Raw genomic sequence first — 23,987 nt, 5'->3', positions numbered from 1 at the left:
AACTGTTGCCTGTTTCTTAGATAGCTCGACAGCCAGCTCCACCCAACTCCCCTAACACCACACTTTTCTAGTTTACTTAATAATATACTATGATCAATAGTATCGAATGCTTTTTTTAGGTCCACAAATACTCCAATTGCTATTTTTTTATTTTCTATACATTTTGTGATTTCCTCTATTAGTTCCATTAGTGCCATCGATGTTGATCTGTCCGTTCTGAATCCATATTGACTGTCTGTAAGGAGGTTGTGTTTTTCAATGAATTTGTCCAGTCTATCTGAAAAAAGTTTTTCGAGTATTTTGGAGAATTGGGGGAGTAAAGAAACAGGCCTGTAGTTTGTGAAATGGTGTCTATCTCCGGTTTTAAACAATGGTATCACTTTTGCAATTTTCATTTTGTCTGGAAATGTACCTGATTGAAAAGATAAATTGCAGATGTGGGTGAGTGGTTTCACAATTCCCTCAATAACTGTCTTTACTGTTAACATGTCTATATCATTCCAGTCTGCAGAAGTTTTGTTTTTACATTTTCTTACAATTTGGATAATTTCTTCCTCATCAGTTGCAGTTAGAAAAATTGTACTTGGATTTCTGTCCCCCATATCTTCTATGTCCCCACATTGTGTTGTTTCGGGTTCCTTTATTTTTGCCGCTAAATCTGGTCCCACATTTACAAAGAATTGATTAAAACCATTCACCACATCCTCCATATTATTTATGGTCTTATCATTTACAGTGTAGTACTCTGGGTAATTTGTAGTTTTGGATCCATTTCTCACAATACCATTCAATACAGTCCATATACCTTTAATATTGTTTTTATTTTTCTCCACTAATTTATTATAATAGTCTTTCTTACATATCCTCATAATATTAGTTAATTTATTTTTATATTTTTTATATTTTTCCTCTGCCTCTATAGTTCGATGCTTTAAGAATTGTCTGTATAATATATTTTTCTTTTTGCAGGCATTTTGTAGCCCCTTGGTGACCCACGGACTATTTGTATATTTATGTATATTACTGTATTTCTTTATAGGACAATTTTTATTATATAGTTCATTGAATATTATTAAAAATTCCTCATATGCTTTATCAACATCTTTTTCTTTATAAACTACATTCCAGTCCTGTATTATTAAGTCATTTTTTAGTGCAATCATGGTTTCTTCAGTTTTCATTCTTATATATTTATAATTTTTATTATCCTTTTTCTTGCTATAATTACAGTAATATACATTAAAAATAGGTAGATGGTCACTGATGTCTGTTAATAGTAGACCGCTCTCTATATTATTTTCCAGGATATTAGTAAATATATTATCTATTAAAGTGGTGCTGTGAGAAGTGATCCTGCTTGGTCTGGTAATAGTTGGGTACAGTCCCATACTTAACATTGAATTAATGAACTCTTCTGTCATTTTATGTTTCTTATGATTTAAGAGGTCGATGTTAAAATCACCACAGATGTACATGACCTTCTGAGTTGATTTTATAAACATACTTTCCATCCAATCTATAAAAACTTCTATGCTTGATCCAGGAGATCTGTATATACAGCTCACCATTATATTTTTCATTTTTTCACAGCATATTTCTATTGTAATACACTCCATCCAATCATCAACAGCTACCGTCATTTTATTATTAATTTTATATTCCAAACTATTATCAACATATATTGCCACTCCCCCTCCTCTTTTGTTCTTTCTATTGATATAATTTAATTCATACCCGTTCAGCTCAAAATCTACTCCCATCTCATCGTTGATCCAAGTTTCTGATATGGCTATTATATTGAATGGAGTATTGAACTGACTGAGATATTCCTTCATTTTATGGAAATTGGCATACAGACTTCTGATATTGAAATGAATAATTGATATCTTATTTCCGTCTCTGATCTTTGCATTGTATTGATATTCAGTGTAATACCGGCAGCTGATATTGATGTTGCTGAAAAGATTATTTTCCGGATCAATATTATTTTCCATATCTTGTATTTTGTGCTCAGTATAATGGAAAGTGTCCAGTTCTTGTGTCCAGTGTCCAGTGTCCAGTCCTTGTGTCATGATTGTAAATTGCTTTATTTGGCTCCCTCAGAATTTGTCCAGTTCCCCAATATCTCGGATGACCAAGATCTTGGCCTCTTCTGGAGATCCCTTCAGCTTGATGAAAATCTTGCAGTTTTGTGTCCAAGTGTTTTGGATTTTCCCCTGTTTCCTTAGTAGTCTCGCCTTTTTTGCAATATCTGCATTTTTTTTTGTTAAGTGCTCATTTAAAAACACATCTGAGCCTTTCAGTTTCTTCCCTTGTTTTAACAATTGCATCTTATGCTTTCTGTTGGCAAATCTCATTATTACAGCTGGTTTGCCTGTGTTGCTTCTCCGTGGGAGAGGGTGACATGCTTCGATGTTATTGCTTTTTACCTCAATCCCCTTGGAGTGCAGGAATGCTAACACCTGTTTCTCCACAGAGTTAGCATCCTCCTCATTCAGTTCCTCTCCGTCTCTTCTCGCCACTGCTCCAGCATATGAGCGGGGTTGAATTTGCAGTCCGGTCACAATGATGTCATTCATCCGGGTGTACTGCTCCAGCTCCTCCACTCGGTTCTCGAGAATGGCGATCCTCTTTGCCTTCTCTGAATTCTGCAGCCTCAGAGCTTTGACCTCTTCTACCAGGTCCAGGATGGTCTTCTGCTGCACCCTGACAGCAGAGATTTCTTCCCCCAGAAAGTCGAGGGATTTTTTAATATCCTCAATCTCCTCGACCGTAGGAGCTTTCTTCGGGGGCATTGCGTTTGTTATTACGCGGCCCGTTCCTGCGCAACCTCTCGGCCCGCTCTCGCGCAGCCTCGCTCCCGCGCAACCTCTCGGCCCGCTCTCGCGCAGCCTCGCTCCCGCGCAACCTCTCGGCCCGCTCTCGCGCAACCTCTCGGCCCGCTCTCGCGCAACCTCTCGGCCCGCTCTCGCGCAGCTTCGCTCCCGCGCAACCTCTCGGCCCGCTCTCGCGCAACCTCTCGGCCCGCTCTCGCGCAGCTTCGCTCCCGCGCAACCTCTCGGCCCGCTCTCGCGCAACCTCTCGGCCCGCTCAACCTCTCGGCCCGCTTAACCAACAGACTGAACTGTGTTCGCCCAGGACTTTCAGCTGGCTACCAATCTTTTTCACCATCTAAAAGATACATGACCTCTCCAATTCTTTCACCATCAAACCAAATGGAACATACAGAAAGTCTTGTATGATGTGCTGTGGGTCCCTGCATTGGGTGTAGTTTTGAAAACAAGCTGGGACCCAGTATGCCTATGTCATTCTCTATTCCTGTGTTGATAAGAAATAGAAAACATAGAGCATATTTAACCCAGGGGGTAAACCAGTCTAGTCTCCTTCCTGTTTCAAAACAATATCAGAATGCCCAAGTGGATATTACTTCTAGACTTTCTGGAAAGCTAGCTCTTCTGAATGTTAGATCACTTTCAAACAAGTCATTTTTAATTAATGATCTTATCTGCAAACACAATCTTGATTTTTTTGCTTCTAACTGAAACTTGGCTGGATCAAGCAAATAGTGCTACCACCCTTATTGAAGCAACTCCCCCAAATTTTAATTTTATGAATGTGACCCGACAAGGGAAAGGTGGAGGGATCGCAAATATATTCAAAGTCTCTTTTCAATGTTAACAATCCTCACTGGGCGGCACGGTGGTGTAGTGGTTAGCGCTGTCGCCTCACAGCAAGAAGGTCCTGGGTTCGAGCCCCGGGGCTGGCGAGGGCCTTTCTGTGCGGAGTTTGCATGTTCTGTCCGTGTGGGTTTCCTCCGGGTGCTCCAGTTTCCCCCACAGTCCAAAGACATGCAGGTTAGGTTAACTGGTGACTCTAAATTGACCGTAGGTGTGAATGTGAGTGTGAATGGTTGTCTGTGTCTATGTGTCAGCCCTGTGATGACCTGGCGACTTGTCCAGGGTGTACCCCGCCTTTTGCCCATAGTCAGCTGGGATAGGCTCCAGCTTGCCTGCGACCCTGTAGAAGGATAAAGCGGCTAGAGATAATGAGATGAGACAATCCTCACTTGGTGATTTTACATCCTTTGAACACTTATGTGCAATTGTTACATGCTCTCCTAACATTATTATTAACTATTTACAGGCCTCGGAGACATTCAGCCAAAGTTTTTCTGGAAGAGTTTGGTGAACTGTTGTCAGTCATTTGCTTAGAGTTTGACTGTCTTATTATTTCTGGGGATTTTAACTTGCATGTAGATAATCCTGAAAACACTTATGCCAAAGAACTACTTGCACTTATTGACAACTTCAACCTAGTACAACATGTACAGGGGCTGACCCACTCTTGTGGTCATACCCTTGACCTCGTCATCACAAAGGGTCTTACTGTTTCTACTACTGTTGTTGACCTGGCCTTATCTGATCATTTTTGTGTTTTCTCTGATGTTTCTATGTCTCCTCACATTCAGAACAGCTCAACGACTATGGGTAGGAGAGTCATAAATTACAACACGTGTTCTTTTTGAGCAAGCTCTCTCTCGGATCTCAACCAAAATGTCAGACTCTGTAGATGATTTACTGGAAATTTTTAATTTAAATATGACCCAAATTATGGATGATATTGCTCCATTCCAAATTAAAAGAGTCAGTGATGAGCAGAAAGCACCATGGAAGCAATACCCAGCTGTTAAACTGCTAAAGAGAGAATGTAGAAAGACTGAAAGAAAATGGCACAAATCTAAACTTCACATCCATTATCAAATCCATAAAGAGATGCTTTGTAAATATAATTATGAAATTCATAAAGCAAGACAGTCCTTCTTCTCCAACATCATCAACAGGAATATGAACAATGCCCATGTGCTATTTTCAACAGTAGAGAAGCTAACAAATCCCCCACCACAATTAGCACCTGAACTTCTCTCAGTTAATAAATGCAATGAGTTTGCATCCTTCTTCAAAGGTAAAATTGATAAAATATGGCAGAATATTGCTCATAATATATCTCAGTTGCAAATAATTGAAAAACTGCAATCACCAGTGACACAGACAGATAACTTCAACACAATGTCAGAATTTTGTTTAATTGATGATGAGACTCTTGAAAAAACTGTACAAAATCTCAGTTCCTCAACATTTGAATTGGACATTCTGCCCACCAACTTTTTTAAGTCTGTTCTTCATCTTATAATTACAGATGTGCTTCAAATCATAAATACATCCCTAGAGACTGGCATTGTTCCTGTGTCTTTGAAAAAAGCCATTGTAAAGCCCCTACTTAAAAAGAATAATCTGGATGCTTCAGTATTAAATAACTACAAGTCAATATCAAATCTACCATTCATTGGGAAAATCCTTGAAAAAATTGTCTTCAATCAATTAACTGCCTTCTTGATATCAAACAGCTGTTTTGATAACTTTTAGTCAGGATTTCGTGCCAATCACAGCACTGAAACAGCGCTGATTAAAGTTATAAATGACATACGTCTTAATACTGATGCAGGCAAAACATCGGTCCTGGTGTTATTGGACCTCAGTGCAGCTTTTGATACTGTTGATCACAACATACTGCTATATCGACTTGAACACTGGGTTGGGTTGACTGGTAAAGTTATCAATTGGTTAAAATCATACTTAAAAGATAGAAGCTTCTTTGTTACCATGGGAAATTGTTCCTCAACATCAATGTCCTTGACCTGTGGTGTCCCCCAGGGGTTGATTCTTGGACCATTACTATTCAACCTTTATATGCTCCCACTTGGGCAAATTATCAAGAACAATTCAATTTTGTATCACTGCTATGCAGATGACACCCAAATTTATTTTGCTCTATCACCTAATGATTATGCCCCCCTTGAATGTCTCTACCAGTGTATTGATCAAATCAACAACTGGATGTCACAAAATTTTCTTCAGCTGAACACAGATAAAACAGAAGTAATTCTATTTGGAAAAAAAAGATGAAAGACTCAGGATTACCACTATTCTTGACACAAAGGGGATTAAAACAAAAGAAATGGTTAAAAATCTTGGTGTTTTCATTGACAGCGAGCTAAACTTTGACAGTCACATGAAAGCAATCACTAAAACAGCATTTTATCACCTAAAAAACATTTCCAAACTAAGAGGACTTATGTCAAAAAATGATCTGGAAAAACTTATACATGCCTTCATCTCTAGTAGGGTTGATTACTGCAATGGCCTTTTCACAGGCCTGCCAAAAAAGACCATCAAACTACTTCAGCTGGTTCAAAATGCAGCGGCTAGGGTTCTCACACGAACAAAAAGAACAGAGCACATTACTCCAATTCTAAGGTCCCTTCACTGGCTTCCAGTAAGCTACAGAATTGACTTTAAAGCATTGCTGCTGGTGTACAAATCTCTAAATGGTACAGGGCCCAATTACCTCTCTGATATGTTACAGCAGCCTAACCCAATCAGATCTACCAGATCACAGCAGAAAAATTTACTGTTAAAACCTGTTGTTAAAACAAAGTGTGGTGAAGCAGCTTTTAGCTACTATGCAGTACAGCTATGGAACCAACTGCCAGAGGACATCAAAAATGCTCCTACTGTTGGCAGCTTCAAATCTAGGTTAAAAACCAAGCTGTTTTCAGATGCTTTCTGCTAAAATTATTAATATTATCATCTCTACATGTTTTAAACTCTTTACTTTTACAGTCTCTGCATGTTTTAAATTTTACTTAATTTTTATTCTATTTTATTCTGCTGTTTTTTTTAATTGAACTTTTATTTCATTTTATTGTTTTATTTCTACTATTGTTTAATTCTTATTATTTTTCTTCCCCATTTATTTTATGTAATTTTATTTTCTATTGCTTACTGTTTTGCTTTTACTTCTGTAAAGCACATTGAACTGCCACTGTGTATGAAATGTGCTATATAAATAAACTTGCCTTGCCTTGACTGGCATGGTATTTCATATATGACATTGCATTTATTGTGTTGGTCGATTTTGTCCTTAGGGTGAACTAGTAGCTGTCGTAGTTTTGTGTGTGGTTTCACGGGTGTTTGTATGTTGTGTTTTTTCATGGCTCTTTGGATTTGTTCTGTAACTCCTCTGACATACGGTAGAGTCACTACTGCTTTGCTTTCCTGTTTTTGGATTGTCTGTTTTCTTCCTTTTTTCATCTGTCTTTTCTTTTGTTTTCACTTGTTGTGCGCCTTTGTGTATGGCCCATGGTGGATATTGACATGTAATCAAAGTCTGGCCCCAAACTGTCAGTTGTCAGAACACTCTACGAACGTGCAGCAATCATAACCGATTCCACAGAATGCACAACAGAAGAACAACACATATGGCAAGCTTTGATTACATGTCAATATCCACCATGGGCCATACACAAAGGCGCACAACAAGTGAAAACAAAAGAAAAGATAGACAAAAAAAGGAAGAAAACAGACAATCCAAAAACAGGAAAGCAAAGCAGTAGTGACTCTACCGTATGTCAGAGGAGTTACAGAACAAATCCAAAGAGCCATGAAAAAACACAACATACAAACACCCGTGAAACCACACACAAAACTACGACGGCTACTAGTTCACCCTAAGGACAAAATCGACCAACACAATAAATGCAATGTCATATATGAAATACCATGCCAGTCATGCAACAAAACCTACATTGGGGAGACAGGAAGGAGCTTTAGCACACAAAAAAAGGAACATAAAAAGGAATGTGAAAAAGAAACAGAACAGAGACAAACAAGAGCAATAAAAGATAAAAGATAAAGCCATGCAAGAGAACCTCAAATCAGCAATAACAGACCACTGCAGAAGGGAAAATCATATAATGGACTGGGACAATGCTCAAATCATACAACAAGAGAACAACAGATACCACCGTTGGATTAAGGAGTCTATAGAAATCAGAAAGTGTAGCCCAAGAACAATAAACAGGGATGAGGGGGCATACATGCTCTCCCACACCTGGAGCGCCGTCCTGAGGGGGCAACACTGACAGCGGGAGGTGTGACCGACCTGTCAATACTGACAGGGAGGTCACACCTCTGCAACATCAGCTGATTATAAAGGCACGTCACATACCAACATCCGGGTGACCCTCTGATGAAGACGGAAGTTACACCATCGACACATGTCAGGTAAAGGAAAAAACTTTTACATGTCTGAAACAAAAGAAAACTAATGATTTGATTTTATAAGAAGGCATAATGAACGTAACATATCTAACTCGATGGCTTGTTCTAGCAATGCCGGGTGATGACACTGGACCCATTCTTCCATTCTTTCCAGAAGTCGAGAGATGAACTGTTCCAGTGCCACCAGATTGATGATCCCATTGGTGTCACGGTCTTCCACCCTCAGCCATCACCGGCAGGCATCCCAGAGTTGCTGGCCAAATGCGAACGGCCAGCCAACCTCCTCCAACATCAGAGTCCGGAAATGCTGGCGATGTTGTTCCTGGAGTGGCCGACACGCTGCAGGATGGCTTTCTTTAGGTCGGCATACATGAGCTGGCTGTCAACAGGGAGCTGCTGCACTGCGAGCTGTGCCTAGCCAGTCTGGAGCAGGAGGAGGTGCACTGCACACTGCTCAAGTGGCCACCCCCACGTTTCGGCCGCTTACTCAAAGAGAGCGAGGAAAGCTTCCAGCTCATCATGCGGGCCCATCTTTGTGAGGGTGATGCGAGGAGGGTCCACTGTGGTGGCTGTTGAAGCCCCTGCCAACGCGAGCAGATACTGGAACACCTGGCGAGCTTCCTGCTGGGGCAGCATCAAGGCTTCAAAGCAGTGCTCCTGCTCCTTCTGGAGGGAGGTCAGTGCTTGATGCTGGTTCTGCTGGGTGGTTGTGAGGGTATGGATGAGCTCCTTGAATGAGGGGGACTCCATGTGGGGGTTCCCTTTTGGCACCACTGTAATACATTCCTGATGTAGGTGGAGTACAGAAGCATGGCAGGTGGGAGTTGATGTTCTCACACACTTTATTTTACTTATTTTCTTGCTTTTGAGCTTTGCTGCTCACACACTGTCACACACGCAACACACACACGTGTTCTGGTCAGGAGGGACCCCTCTCTTTGCTTTCTCCCTCCTTTTCTATACTCTGTCTCTGCAACACACACACACACACACACACAGCATTAATTGATAACAGGTGCAATGACTTTGCCACTCACCTTCCCTGGCCCTGCCCTCCATTCACAAACTGACACTAGGCCATGCCCCTACTGCCACACTTTTATTTACCCTAGTCTCAAGGATTGAACTTGGGTGCTCAAAATAATATAAACATGTGTCAGTACAATACAATAGATTTCAAGAATACCAGAAACTATATGCTCTCCAAAATAAGAGTTGAATCATTAGCTCTCTAAATTTGTTCAGACAAATACTGATTATTCTAACCTTCAAGATGCTTACATTTAATCACAGGCCTGGTGCATTAGCTCGGTTCCTATTCAATATGCAATAATGTATGATAACATTTCAAGTGGAAGTGACACCTCTTATTTTTTGCCAAGAAGAAGGGCATATTGGGAAACCAGATAAACACCTAATTGTATTTTTTTAAATTATTATTATTAGGCTCTCACATGATTAAAGAAGTTAACTAAATCTCATCTCATCTCATTATCTCTAGCCGCTCCATCCTTCTACAGGGTCGCAGGCAAGCTGGAGCCTATCCCAGCTGACTACGGGCGAAAGGCGGGGTACACCCTGGACAAGTCGCCAGGTCATCACAGGGCCGACACATAGACACAGACAACCATTCACACTCACACCTACAGTCAATTTAGAGTCACCAGTTAACCTAACCTGCATGTCTTTGGACTGTGGGGGAAACCGGAGCACCCGGAGGAAACCCACGCGGACACGGGGAGAACATGCAAACTCCACACAGAAAGGCCCTCGCCGGCCCCGGGGCTCGAACCCAGGACCTTCTTGCTGTGAGGCGACAGCGCTAACCACTACACCACCGTGCCGCCTATTATTATTATTATAAAGTAAACTTCAGAAGAACAATAACTAACAACTGTCCTTACTGTTCTAAGCCATGAGTCCACCAAGTGAATTGTCTGCAAGTGAATACAGGTTTTAAATAGACATGCCCGTTCTCTCATTCTTGTTTTACTGTCATTTTTTTTTTCCCAGAGAGAATGAATGGGGCTCACGAATCAAATCATCCTGCTCGGACACGTCACACAGCACACGTCACACTCTGATTTAAATCATGCCACACTCTTTGTGAATTTACCCTCAACCAACTGTAGTTCATGTAAAAAAAAAGAAAAAAAAGATTTTAGAGCATGATGTGTCATCTCGTATTGCGAGTTGAGAAGAGGCAAGCCTTTTGAGAAGCAAGATGGTGGCATGCATGTACGCAGCGGCTTGGTGCTCTCTGTTGGATATCAGCATTTTCATTTTATGTATGTTTTTTTACTTGTCCATGCATTGGACGCTCGTGTCACCTATGAGCGAACTGAACTCCTTGTTATCAGAAAACAGCGTTGGGTCTATACCATTGATGGACTGGACAACATTCCTCCAGAGATCCTGCACCTTGGAGGGCTCAAGAATGAGATCCACTACCCACTTGGGAGGTGCTGGAGGCAGCACCAGGACAGAAGGCAGAAATGGGATAAAGAGGCGGCTTGCAGGCTAGGCTATGAGCTAACCCATACCAACCACCACTTCCCAGTTTCTTTCTGGCCAACTGCTGGTCACTCAACAAGATCGATGAAATGAGGCTGAGGATTTCATCAAACAACATGGGTAACTGTGTGACGGTAATCACGGAGACATGGCTGGATAGCACTCTTGCTGATGGAGCTATTGGACTAGCAGGCTACACCATGCATCAAGCTGACAGGACTGCAGACTCCAGTAAGACCAGAAGAGGAGGAGTGTGTATTTATGTAAACAACGACTAGTGTATAGCCACAGACATTGTTGGGAAGCACTGCTCCCCGGACGTGGAATAATTAGTTGTGAAATGCAGGCCATTTTACTTGCCAAGAGAGGTAACTGCTATCTTCATTACAGTTGTTTACATCCCACCACAAGTGAACACTAAGCTAGCTCTGGAAGAGCTGCACAGCTCTATTAGCAACCAGTTAGATGGGTACCCAGAGGGAGTGGTGATAGTGGTTGGGGATTTTAACTACACAGAACTCAAGACAGTATTACCAAAACTCCACAAAAATGTATGCTTTCTAACCAGAGATAAAAACATCCTGGACCAAGTGTGTACAAATATCCAGAGGGCATATAAAGCTGTACCATCTCCACACCTGGGATTATCAGACCACATCTCTCTGACATTAACTCCATCTTATAAACCAATTGTCTGCAGAGCCAAATGAGCTGTGAAGACAGTATAGGTATGGAGTGAGGAGGCTGTTACATCACTACAGGATTGTTTTGAGAATACAGTGTGGGAGGTATTTTCACAGGGGGCTGATTTGGAGGAGTATACTTCTAGCATCCTGGATTATATTAATTTCTGCACAGAAAAAGTATTGAGCACTAAAACCATCAAGGTGTTCCCTAATTAGAAACCCTGGTTTGATTGTAATGTGAGATTACTCAGGACAAGAGATATTGTCTTCAGGTCAGGAGACATGTTGGCTTATAGAACTGCCTGGAGAGACCTTAAAAAGGGTATTAGAGAGGCCAAAGGCAGGTATAGACAGCGCATAGAAGGTCACTTTGGGAACAAATACCCCCAGAGCATGTGGAGAGATATCAAAACTCTAACTAATTACAAACATAACACTATACTGGTCAGCCAGGACAGGGACCTTCCAGACACCCTGAACTGCTTTTTCACCCACTTTGATAAGCAGTACAACAAGGTGACAGCAGACAGAACTCAGTCTGTGGAGGAGCAGACACTTACTCTTCACCACCACCAGGTGAGATCTACCCTGAGAAGGATCAACACCAACAAAGCATCTGGCCTGGATGGGGTGTCAGGCCATATACTGAGGTCCTGTTATGACCAGCTAGCTGGAGTCTTAACAGACATTTTTAACCTCTCCCTACAACAAGCCATAGTTCCCACCTGCCTTAAGTCCACCACCATTGTCCCTATCCCCAAAAAATCTGCCATTACCTGCTTCAATGACTACTGCCCAGTTGCCTTCACCCCAGTAATCATGAAGTGGTTTGAGCAGATGATACTGTCATACATCAGAGACAACATCCCTGCAGACCTGAACAGCCACCAGTTTGCCTATAAGGCAAACAGATCTACTGAGGATGTGGTCTCCATCACACTCCATGCAGCCCTGTCCCACCTGGAATACCCAAACATGTATGTCAGAATGCTCTTCGTGGACTTCAGTTCTGCTTTTAATACCATAATCCCTCATAACCTGGTGCACAAACTCACTAACCTCAGTCTCCCCACCTCACTCTGTTCATGGATTCTGAACTTTCTCACAAACAGACCACAGAATGTCAGAGTAGGGAATCTGACATCAGCAATTATAACCCTGAACACAGGAGCACCCCAGGGATGTGTACTCAGCCCTGCCCTCGACACCCTCTTCACCCATGACTGTGTCCCCATCCACTCATCCAACACCATAATAAAGTTTGCTGATGATACCACTGTGGTGGGACTCATCAGGGGCAACAATGAGACCCAATACAGGCAGGAGGTCCAACATCTGGCAGAGTGGTGTGTGCATAACAACCTGGTCCTAAACACCACCAAAACAAAGGAGATTATTGTGGACTTTAGGAGGTCCAGGAGGACCAAACAGACCCCACTTTCCATCAATGTGGAAGAGGTGGAGAGGGTGGACTCTATAAAATTTCTAGGGACTTACATCACCAGAGACCTAACATGGGCACTTAATACCTCTGACCTGGTGAAGAAGGCCCAGCAGAGGCTCTTCTTCTTGCAAAAACTCAAACAGGTCAGCTTACCTCCACACCTGCTTACAAACTTCTACAGGAGTACAATAGAGAGCATCCTCTGCCAGAGTTGTAATGTGTGGTATGCAGGCTGCACTGCAGAGAACAGGAGGGACTTGGCCCGGGTGATTAGTTCAGCTCAAAAGATTATAGGGGCTGAGTTCCTGGACCTGGGCTCTGTGTGTGCTGATCACCTGAGGAGGAAGGCAAGGTCAATAAGCACAGACAAAACCCACCCATGACATACCCTGTTCGTCCCCCTACCATCAGGAAAGAGGTACCGCACATTACAGACTCGAACCACAAGATTGAGGAACAGCTTTTTCCCAAGATCTGTAGCCTCCATCATCCCCCAACCCCCCGCCCCCTCTGGAAACTACTGCAGCCTCCACTTAAGCCTCCACTTAGAACAAGAACTGTAGCTCTCATCACTTCCTCCCTCCCTCCCTCCCTTCCTTCCATCCATATAGGACTGGGGAGCAGCTTTAGAGCTGCAGCTTCCATTACCCACAATCCCTGCCCCTAACCCCTGCCCCTCCCACAAACACGACAGCATGGAGTTGATATGAACTCATGTATATGTGTCAGTGTGGGTGAATGAGAGTGAGATGTGTCGCTTTCATTATTACACTTTATTAGCACCAATGCATTTTACAGCCTACTGCTGTGGCCTCTACTTAGAACTACATGCACTTTACATAATGCTGCCTATATGTATTTATTGTTTCTTATTATTTATAATTGTAACTATTTTTATCACCGGTCCTTGTCTTATCACTTGTGTGTGTGTGTGTGTGGGGGGGGGGGGGGGTTAATCCCTTTTAATTGCTGCTAGGAGAGTGCCAAACTGAATTTCGTTGTGAATCACAATGATACTGTAATAAAAATCCTTGATCCTTGAGTTGAGACATTTAAAAACAGAAATATGAGAACACACAGCTACACATACAGACTCTCTCTCTCTCTCTGTAGGTGACGTGGGGGACAAAATGGAGCATGAGCTCTCATGTGTGATCCAGTTTCTGTCAGTGAGCCTCTGAGACAACCAAACAAGCATACTTTGCATTTTCTCTGAGGAAATGCAGTTGAGTACTAATAAAGAACAAAGCGACACAAAGCTGAGTTTTATTAACGTGACCCCTCGTCCACTATTTTCATATCAGGACAGCATGCCAACCATTATCCATGACTTAAACACTAAATTAACACACACAACCACAATTAAATAAGTGTGTTTTTATTAAGCATGCGAAATATCAGTACATTACCAACACTGCTAATCAAAACCAAACATGGCCACCGCTAGATCAGAATTATTTACAGTTTGCCATGACATAGGCACCTCTAGACCAACCCCATACTAGAAGTAACTCATTTTGATTGGTTACACATACCCCATGCTGGAAGTCATTCATTTGATTGGTTTACACATGCTGTCACTCACCAGACTAGTCAAGGAGCTCAAAAAATCTGTTCAGAGGTGCCCAAATTAATACTTTCCCTATGACTACACTGTCTAACACATCAAAACTTCCTTCACAATACAAAATCAAGACACCCATGAGTTTATGTATACCAAATTTGGATGAACAGTCTTATGAATCATCTAGGAGCAGTATAGCAGAAATTGATGAAAAAGCTACCCTTTCTGTTGCCAAATGGTGGGACTATACCAATGGGTCACATGTACATCATCAGAACCATCATGTCCTATAACCTGTGAGGTTTTAGCCATATCAGGCAATGCATGGTGAATTTATGACACATTTCCTGTTTGCGTGATGTAACATATAAATTTATTGTTTCACCATTTCAACACCTTGCAAGATATCGTAAGTCCCTTTGAAATTTAAAATCAACATTATCTTGACATCATGTATACCAAATATGACATGAATCCAACAAACCACCTAGAAGGAGTATGTCAAAATGTAACATGTCAAAACACAAAACCAAAAATAACTCACTTCCTGGTGAGTATGGTTAATGCAATGGCTTTTGCTCATGTTGGGGCACCCCCACACACTTACTAAATTTGACACGGATAGGTGAAACTATATACTGCGCAGAAGTCTTAATGGTGCACTTGACTGATGTGTGTACCAAATTTCTTGAGTTTTTGCTGATGGGAACTACCTGAAAAATGACCAAATGTTGAAGAAAAAGAAGAAGAAGAAAAGTAAACATAGCTGCAAACAGCAATAAGGGGCCCTCGCACCTCCGAGTCTGCAACCCGTAACATGTGCTCATCAAACAATGCACACACATCTGAGATGTGAGACAAAAGCCTGGGTATCTGATGTATGTCCCACCAGTGATGAGTTTTTTGGCAATGGAGGCATTACTTTCCAAGGCCAAATGGTGGTACTATACCAGAGGGTGATGTTGGGCATGTGGACATCAGCAGAAGCATCATATTCAATAATGTGTGATGTTTGAGCCATATCAGGCAATGCATGGTGAATTTCTGACACATTTTCTGTTTGCGTGGCGTCACGTATAAATTTATTGGTTCACCGTTTCAACATCTTGCAAGATATTGCAAATCCCTTTGCAATTTAAAATCAGCAACATCTTGACATCATGTATACCAAATATGGCATGAATCCAATGTACATACAGGAGAAGTACGTTAAAATGTAACACATGTCAAGATGCACAAAGCCAAAAATAACTCACTTCCTGTTGAGTATGGCTAATGCAATGTATATTGCAGTTTTGTTTGTCTTGGGGAACCCACACACCTACCAAATCTGACATGGATATGTGAAATTATATACCAGGCAGGAGTCTCAATGACATATGGGGGTGCTATGGAGTCCCCCGGACCCACCTGGTGTCAAGCCCCTACCACTGAGTAGTGGTGCACATGATTGATGTCTGTATGAAATTTCATGAGTTTTCACCCATGGGAACCACCTCCAAAATGGCAAAGTTTTGAATAAAAAGAAGAAGAAGAATCAGAGCAGAAACAATAGGGCCTTGCATCTCTGGTGCTTGGGCCCTAAAATTAATAATAATAATAAATTGTTACAGAAACAATAGCGGGTGGCACGGTGGTGTAGTGGTTAGCATTGTTGCCTCACAGCAAGAAGGTCTGGGTTCGAGCCCCGTGGCTGGCGAGAGCCTTTCTGTGTGGAGTTTGCATGTTCTCCCCGTGTCCACGTGGGTTTCCTCCGGGTGCTCCGGTTTCCCCCACAGTCCAAAGACATGCAGGTTAGGTTAACTGGTGACTCTAAATTGACCATAGGTGTGAATGTGAGTGTGAATGGTTGTCTATGTCTATGTGTCAGCCCTGTGATGACCTGGCGACTTGTTCAGGGTGTACCCCGCCTTTCGCCCGTAGTCAGCTGGGATAGGCTCCAGCTTGCCTGTGACCCTGTAGAACAGGATAAAGCGGCTAGAGATAATGAGATGAGATGAGATGAGATGAGAAACAATAGCACCTTGCACCTCTGGTGCAGCAGCCTCTGGTGGACAACAGAGGCATTGCACCTCCGGTGCTCAGGCCGTAATAACATAAAATCTCTACAGAAATAATAGGGCCTTGCACTTCCGGTGCAGCAGCCTCTGGTCGATAACAGAGGCCTTGCACCTCCAGTGCTTGGGCCCTAAAAATATGTACAGAAACAATAGGGCCTTGCACCTCAGGTGCTCGATCCCTAATAATAAAAAGAATCTGTACAGAAACAAGTGGGCCTTGCACCTCTGGTGCTCAGGCTGTAATAATAATAATAATAATAATAATAATAATCATAATAAATCTGTAGAAAAACAATAGGGCCTTGTAAGGTACCTCTGGTGTAGCGGCCTCGTGTGGACACCAGAGGCCTTGCACCTCCAGTGCTTGGGCCCTAATAATAAAAAGAATCTATACAAAAACAATAGGGCCTTGCACCTCTGGTGCTCGGGCCCTAATAAAGAATCTGTATGAAAACAATAAGGCCTTGCACCTCCAGTGCTTGGGCCATAATTATTATTATTATTATTATTATTATTATTATAGATTAATGAATTTGTTGATTATGCTGGTGTTTGCCTGCTATCCTAATTAATTAATGATTTATTTGTTAAAATATTCTGTTTGGTCTTGAAGTGACTGAAAACCCAAGGACACAAGTTTTGGATAATACACACTCCACTTAAGTGTGTGATGTTTGAGTGACATTAATATGAGCTTCTGGTTGCAATGACTGAAATTCAGTGGATGAATGATGATCTTCACAGGACAACACCTTGTGGCCTAAGATGTATGCTTCACAGACCTCCAAGGAAGGATTGTCAAACAGTCTGATGTCAGTTTGATGGATGACCCTGTTCACAGAGAAGGATAGTAACAAGAGCAACAAAAAATAAAGAAAATTTAATTGAAATATGAAGTATGAAGCCTACATTAAGCCTGCAGGTTTAGCTGCATGGATTCTGGAGGCAAATTGAAGAGAATGGGGCAGATGGGCTGTGATGTGAGCTCTAAGCACCTTCAACAGAGGCAGGCCTATCTAAGATGTGAGAATGATTTGATTTGCACTCAACAAACAGAAAAAAGTAAATCCACAAAGAAATGATGCCCTTATAGGTTGGAAATAAGGTATCACTTATGCAACATAACAATGCATGTTTACTATTGATATTCAGGATCAAGACAAATCTGTTCATTGTTCCTATACTTTGTATTATTGCATATAGATATAGAGATGCATATATCAGAATATTGGGGGCAATTTTAAGAAATGAGGCTGAGCCATTTAAGAGTACTGCATATTGTCATTTGGAGAAAGTTGTTGTTGTGATTGACCACCAAATTGAGTTTTGCTTAGGCTTCAATTTGTGGTTCAATATAAAATACTTAATAAACCATCTTTCTGTCAAGAGATGGAATGTTTGGGAGAGAGAGAGAGAGAGAGATTCAAAGTAGTCCACATTTGTAATATAAAAAGTTCAGCTGCTGTCATTGTTGCTAAAGCCTCACTCACAACCCGCCATAAGTGTTTTGGACACGCATGGGTCACAGAGTTTGGTAGCTCACAGCCATGCCGCAGGGTCATGGTAAACCCAGGGAAAAGTTTGGGGGAGGAGTACGGGCAAAGTACATGTCAAGTACAAGTTGCACGCCTGACTTCCTCGAGGCATGGGAAAAATTGCACTGTTAGCCTGTGGAAAGCATATGTCTGACAAGTGTGATCAGTGAAGCGTGTTCAGTGAGTGTGGAGTGTGTGTGACTTGAATTTACCAGTTTCCTGCGCTATGAGTATGGACTGCACTTGTGAAGCATGTGTGATGCATGTGATTAGCACATTACAATCACTCATGACTTGCGTGTGACGCAAGCCAGGAGTGGTATAAAACCAGCATGTCTGCAGCATTTTGCATCTGTCTTTTGGCTGAAGAACATTGGATATTTTGTGGAAAAAATTTTTAAATTTTCAATTTAAAGTTTAGAAAATGGGACCCAAGAAGAAGCGAGCAAAAGTAAAGTAACCCAGCCTGAAACAGCAGAGGGGGAGGAGGAGGAAGAATTTGATGATGATTGTAGCAGCACTGGCAAGCCCCGCACGGACAGTGAGAAGTATGCCTTCAAGTTGGCAGAAGGCACAGCACCCCGCCAAAGGTATTTTCACAGGTAAATACACATGCAAACATTCATTTTAGTATCTATATGCTTATGTAATTAATATTATACATGCTGATTTTCATGTACAGTATGTTTCAGCTAACGATGCCCAGAAGTGAGGATATTGCAATCCTATCGTCACTGTCAGACCATTGTGCTATGCTCAGTGATGAGGACAAGGACATCCCGACACCCCGTCCCACCACTCAGCAGGAGTAGGAGCAGGACAGTAGCTCTGAGTCAGAGTCAAAGTGTGCTTCAGTGCTCAAACTGTTGGGCTATTTAGTTAGGATTTTTTACAATGTAATAAAATGTGTTATCCCCTTATAGTCATGTTTTATTATTTGAGGTTTGCATGGTAAGTTAACATATACTTAAATAAAAACAGCAAATGGGATGGTCTTCTTCCCTTCTACAATGCTACATGTTACATGATCAGTTCCTTGGTTCCTCCCCAATATATATACCCAGAGTCTTGCCCCTCATGTCGCGTGCAGGTTGCATGCACTGCGTGCACGCCACACATAGGGGTAGAAAGAGAGATGTACTTCTGTCTTGCGGGCCACACACATAGCAAGTGTGGAGTATTTGTGTAGTACTTCTGAGGCATGTCACTCGTACAATGACCGTGCGTCACTTGTGCATCTTACTGTCATCGCAAAAAGCCCCTATTAGCCATGCTGCTGACTTGGTTCAGGCGTACAAAAGGAGTACTGGTCCTGTACGTAGTGTACGGGACCCGTACACTAAATGAGTTCTTGATTTGTCTAAGTTCTTGATTTGTCGCAAGACCTGTAGAATTTGCATGTGCAGGACCAAAAGTCTCCACAGGCAGTCTGCGACCTTCTACGGCACTGAACACACGCAAGTGTCACGCAAGTCTCAAGCACGGTTTTGCCAAATTTTTTACCGTAGACCACCCATAGCAGCACATATGGTGGGTTGTGAGTGAGGCTTAAGCAACAGTAAGCAGACTAGATGCTAATGATAAGTGAGAGAATTTTAAGGGTTTTTTTTTTTCTTCAACGCAGATTGATCATAGGTTTTGGCATCATCATGTAAAAAATATGCATAAATATCAAAAGTAAACAGACATGAAGTCCTTGTTGTGTTAATTTATTCATTAGTTGCTGGTAACAGTCTGGACAGTCCTTTTCATCTCTGGTCCAGAGCACATGGCGTCCAATTTTTTCCCCCAAAAAAAAGACCTGGAATACTAACTTTTCTGACCACAACACATATTTCCACCATGTAATGGTCCATTATAGAAGCCTCCAAGCACAGATAAGTTGATGGTGCTTCTGGACACAGAATATAAGGCTTCTGTTTTGCACAGTAAAGTTTTAACTGGCATTTGTGGATGTAAATCTCTATTGTACTGCTTGACAAAGGCATATCAAAGTAATCCGGAGCCCATGTGATTATATCAGCTACAGATAAATGAGTTTTCTCGATGCAGTGCCGTCTGAAGGATCAGAGATCACAGGTGTTCAGCTTAGGCTTACACCTTTGCCCTTTACACACTGGAATTGTCATGCTCTGCCCCGGACATCCACTCCAGAGATTACAGATCTTTCACGCCAGCACTGATCCTGATCTGGGACAGGAATTCCCTCTCACCTGTATTCACTTCCTGGTTTTCACTGCTGTGTATGTATAAACCCTCAGACTTTGCCAGAATGTCTCGTTTGCTTCTTTAGCTGTTTCTATGCCCCTCTTGCTGTTCATGGTTATTCTCTCAAGTGACTTTTTCTTGTTCATGGTTTTTGCACTAGCATTCTTCTGGTTCATAGTGTTTTTTGCATGAAGGGTTATTTCTGATTCATGGTTTTCTTGCACTAAGGGTCTTTTCTTGTTCATGTATTTTTGCACCAGCATTTTTGCCTTTGCCTGTCTCATGTTTTTGTCAAGTTGTTTGTCTCATTTTGTCCGGACTATTTTTGCCATTTGTTTTTTGTCCTGTTTGTTTACTTTTTTGCCACACCCTTTCTTCCCTGAATTAAATCATATTATTTATTGGATTACTGTCTGTGTTCTGCTTGTGGATCCTAACTTTATTGCTAATTTACAGTCACCTGTTGACATCACCTGTTTCAAAACACATCATTATTTAATTGTTTTGTTTCATTACTAACCCTAAATTACCCTGTTCCAACTTGTTTTTGGAATTGTTGCAGGAATACATGGAATATATTTATGTTAAAAAATAAAATGAAGTTGGCCAAGGATAACATGAAATATCTTTGATTCATGCTGTCTGCAATGAAATACAAGTCAAAGTAAATTTAGAAATCACTGCTTATATTTTATTTATTTATTTTTAATTTTCAGTTTCTGTACCTTCTCAACTTTTTCTGATTTAGGGTTATATTTTACATGGGGATTAATGCAACTTGACTTCAGTATTAGAGTAATGTGGGGGCACAGTATCCTGCAGGCTACAGTGACCCTCCCTAAAATCTTTTTCAAGGTTACATGACATTTGATTTTTCAAAAATACCTGTATTCATAAAGAGCATAATGATTTTTTTTTAAATTTATTTATTTATTTGTTTGTTTGTTTGTATTTGGTGGCCAAGGATTCCGGGTTATTGCAGTAGGTATCATGGCAACATTAGAAGCTGATGATGTATTTTGTTGTCAGTGTACAGTTTGAAACATTCATTGCAATTAGTACCATGCAGTTTCTTCTCTGTGTGCAAAATTATATTTGATTTAACTGTGATAGTCATACAGCTGAATGGTTAATGAGTAGATAATGTCAAGAAAAAACATACTCACCTCAACGGCTGATTACTTTCCACTGCCATTGACAACAAATTAAAAATTAGGCTTCTTTTATGAGCCTTCTAAGTCTAAATATATGTCCCCTTAAAGTACACATGATCTAGGCAACACACAATACCATTAATAAAAGCAACACATCTGGGTACTTTGTCATTATGTAATACCCCTGCCCCTTATTGGGTGAAACGGCCCCTCTAATTTGACTGGCAGTAAATGCAAATAATGAGGTCTTTGCCTATGTAATAGCATAAAATAAGAACACTGTTTTGCATTTTAGCTGTTACGGGCTCTTTTTTAGCTTTTAGGCATAAAGCCACTACTTTTGCCAATTTGGCACCACCACTTTTACAGTTCTTGTTTTCACCTAAAAGGGGGCATGGTTGTTCTGAAGACAGGGATGTGACACATGCCTGCTCTCAGCAATAAAGATGCGGGCATGGTTAAATTATGTGCATTGTGTGTGCTACAAAGCAGTCTGTTGAAAAGTTGATATTGTGGTGTATCCTCATATTTGGGCTCAGACACAGATGCAGGAAACTGGAATTGTGTGCAAGAAGAAGGTGCTCTTTTATTTGCAAATATTGTAAGGTGTGGGGAAAAGGGAGTGAGGGTGTGAGTTGGCATGGGATCTTTGTGCCCAAGTGGAGTGTCCAGTGTAGACCACCAAGGTGCTGCCCTTCAGCAAAGGTGCAGTGGAGAGGAGCCACTTCTGTTGGGAAGCTGCTTCTGTTGGGGAGGCTGTTGGAGCTGGAATATGTCAGCAGACAGAGGGAGCAGCATAGATTAGTTTCTTCTTCTCACAATCCTCCTACTCACCCATTTGACAGATCAGCATCCTTTTATATACTCTCTGTGCCTCATGGAGGGTGAGCAGGAGCACTGATTAGTGAGCTCCAGCCATGCTGGATTAGTTTTCTCCACTCCTCTGCCACGTGCACTGTTTGTCAACAGTGGTGCTGGAGCAGAACTGTCCTTTCAGCACTGCTGTAGAGGGAATATCAGGACGCTCTTCTTTCAGTGCTACTGTGGCAGCTTGGCGAGGAGTGCTTGTGAATTTGTGCACTAGGGCCATCAATCTGCCAATATCATTGTCAACCCCCCCACAGCTCAGCTGAAGAGCCTGCTGGTGTGGGAAACTGGGCCCAGAGTGCATCCCTCCTCGAGAGGCCATTGGCATTTCTGTGGTGGACCCCACTCAATGTTGGAGCAAGAATGAGAAGTCCTGCAAAGAAAGAAACCAGTGGGGTATTCTGTTTTTGGAGTCCTTGGCTTTAGCCATCCACTACAGGGGGCATGATTTGTAATGAGGGTGAATTGACGACTAGTGAGATAATATTGTAATTCTTCTATAGCCCATTTGATGGCAAGGGCTTCATGTTCCACAGCAACATACCGCTGCTCAGTGAGGGTCAGTTTTCTACTCACGTAGATTATTGGATTCTCCTCCCTGTCAGATTCTTGGAAGAGGACTGTGTCCAGACTAGTCTTGTGGGCATCAGTGTGTACCAGAAAAGTTTGGGTGAAATCTGGGTATTTGCACATTGGTGAGCTGGTGAGGGACATCTCTAGTGTTTGGAATGCTCATTTGGCTTCTGTAAACCATTGGACACTGTCAGGCTCTCTTTTCCTAGTTAAATCTGAGAGGGGGGAGACTACAGAGGAGGAGTTGGGCACAAATCTCCTGTAGTATCCTGCCAAACTCAAGAAGGTACATACTTGGTCCTTTGTTGTAGGTTGGTGATAGTTTCTGATAGCCTCAATCTTCTTCTCTTGGAGGTTCAGGAGACCCCAACCGATGCACAGGTACTGTGCCTCCATGAGTCCAAGGTGGCATTTGTAGGAGTTTGCTGTTAGCTCAGCTAAGCAGAGCTTGTTCAGCACCTTTTTGAGCTGGTGTAGGTGCTCTTGCCAAGTGCATGAGTAGATGACCATGTCATCAAGGTATGCAGTGGCTTAAGGCCAATGGGGTCACAGGATGATATCCATTAGACACTGAAAAGTTGCTGGTTCCCTGTGGAGGCCAAGGTGGAGAACCTGGTACTGACATTGACCCAGCATGGTGCTGAAGGCTGTGTTGGGTCTAGAGCATCTCCTGAATGGTGAAGAGCATATAGGGTGAGAGCAGGTCCTAGTTGTGGCCTCTTTGTCCAGTACTCATCGCAGCATCCTTTTTAAGGTTTGATTGAACCTTGATAAGCCCACCTGTCTGGGGGTGGTAGATGAAGGTTTTCAGATGTTTCACCTGCAGCAGCCAACATAAGTCTACCATCCCTTTAGACATGAGCAGAGTGCCTTGGTCAGTGACCAAGTCCTTCAGAACTCCCCCTCAGCTGAAGAGGACCATGAGCTCATGTGCAATATTCTTGGAGGTGGCTTTGTGCAAGGTGATGGCCTCAGGATACATAGTGGTATAGTCCACTGTCACTAACACATGGCTATAGGCAGACTTTGGAAGTGATCCAACCAGATCCATACCCAAACACTCGAAATGGGAGCCCATCATCAGGGTCCCAATCATCATGAGAGGCACTGTGACCACCTTGTATGGGGTTATCTTCTGACATTGAGGACACTGTTGGCAGAAGTTGCATACCTCTGCTACCATGCCTGGCCAGTGGAACCAGTCCCACATCTTCTCCAAGTTGTTTGAGGGTCCCAGGTGGCCACCTAGTGGTTGGGCATGG

At 42.1% G+C, this 23,987-nt stretch overlaps 1 protein-coding gene across 2 annotated transcripts; it reads right to left on the bottom strand.

Moving 5' to 3' along the window:
* Positions 1-1,784: 1,784 nt before the first annotated feature.
* On the bottom strand, positions 1,785-2,955 carry LOC132873941 (uncharacterized). 2 transcript variants are annotated; one of them, XM_060909774.1, is made up of 2 exons: positions 2,932-2,955; positions 1,785-2,869 (listed from the first exon to the last, which is right to left on the bottom strand). In XM_060909774.1, the coding sequence occupies exon 2, from the start codon at positions 2,793-2,795 to the stop codon at positions 2,100-2,102; it is 696 nt and encodes a 231-aa protein (XP_060765757.1). In that variant the 5' UTR covers positions 2,796-2,869; positions 2,932-2,955; the 3' UTR covers positions 1,785-2,099. The 2 variants fall into 2 exon arrangements, with proteins under 2 accessions (XP_060765757.1, XP_060765748.1); XM_060909765.1 differs by having other exon boundaries at positions 2,909-2,943.
* Positions 2,956-23,987: the final 21,032 nt, after the last annotated feature.

The sequence above is a fragment of the Neoarius graeffei genome, chromosome 2, assembly GCF_027579695.1.
Source record: "Neoarius graeffei isolate fNeoGra1 chromosome 2, fNeoGra1.pri, whole genome shotgun sequence".
Lineage (NCBI taxonomy): Eukaryota > Metazoa > Chordata > Actinopteri > Siluriformes > Ariidae > Neoarius > Neoarius graeffei.
The sequence above is the reverse complement of the archived record's forward strand: the minus strand, read 5'-3'. Positions and strand labels throughout refer to the sequence as shown.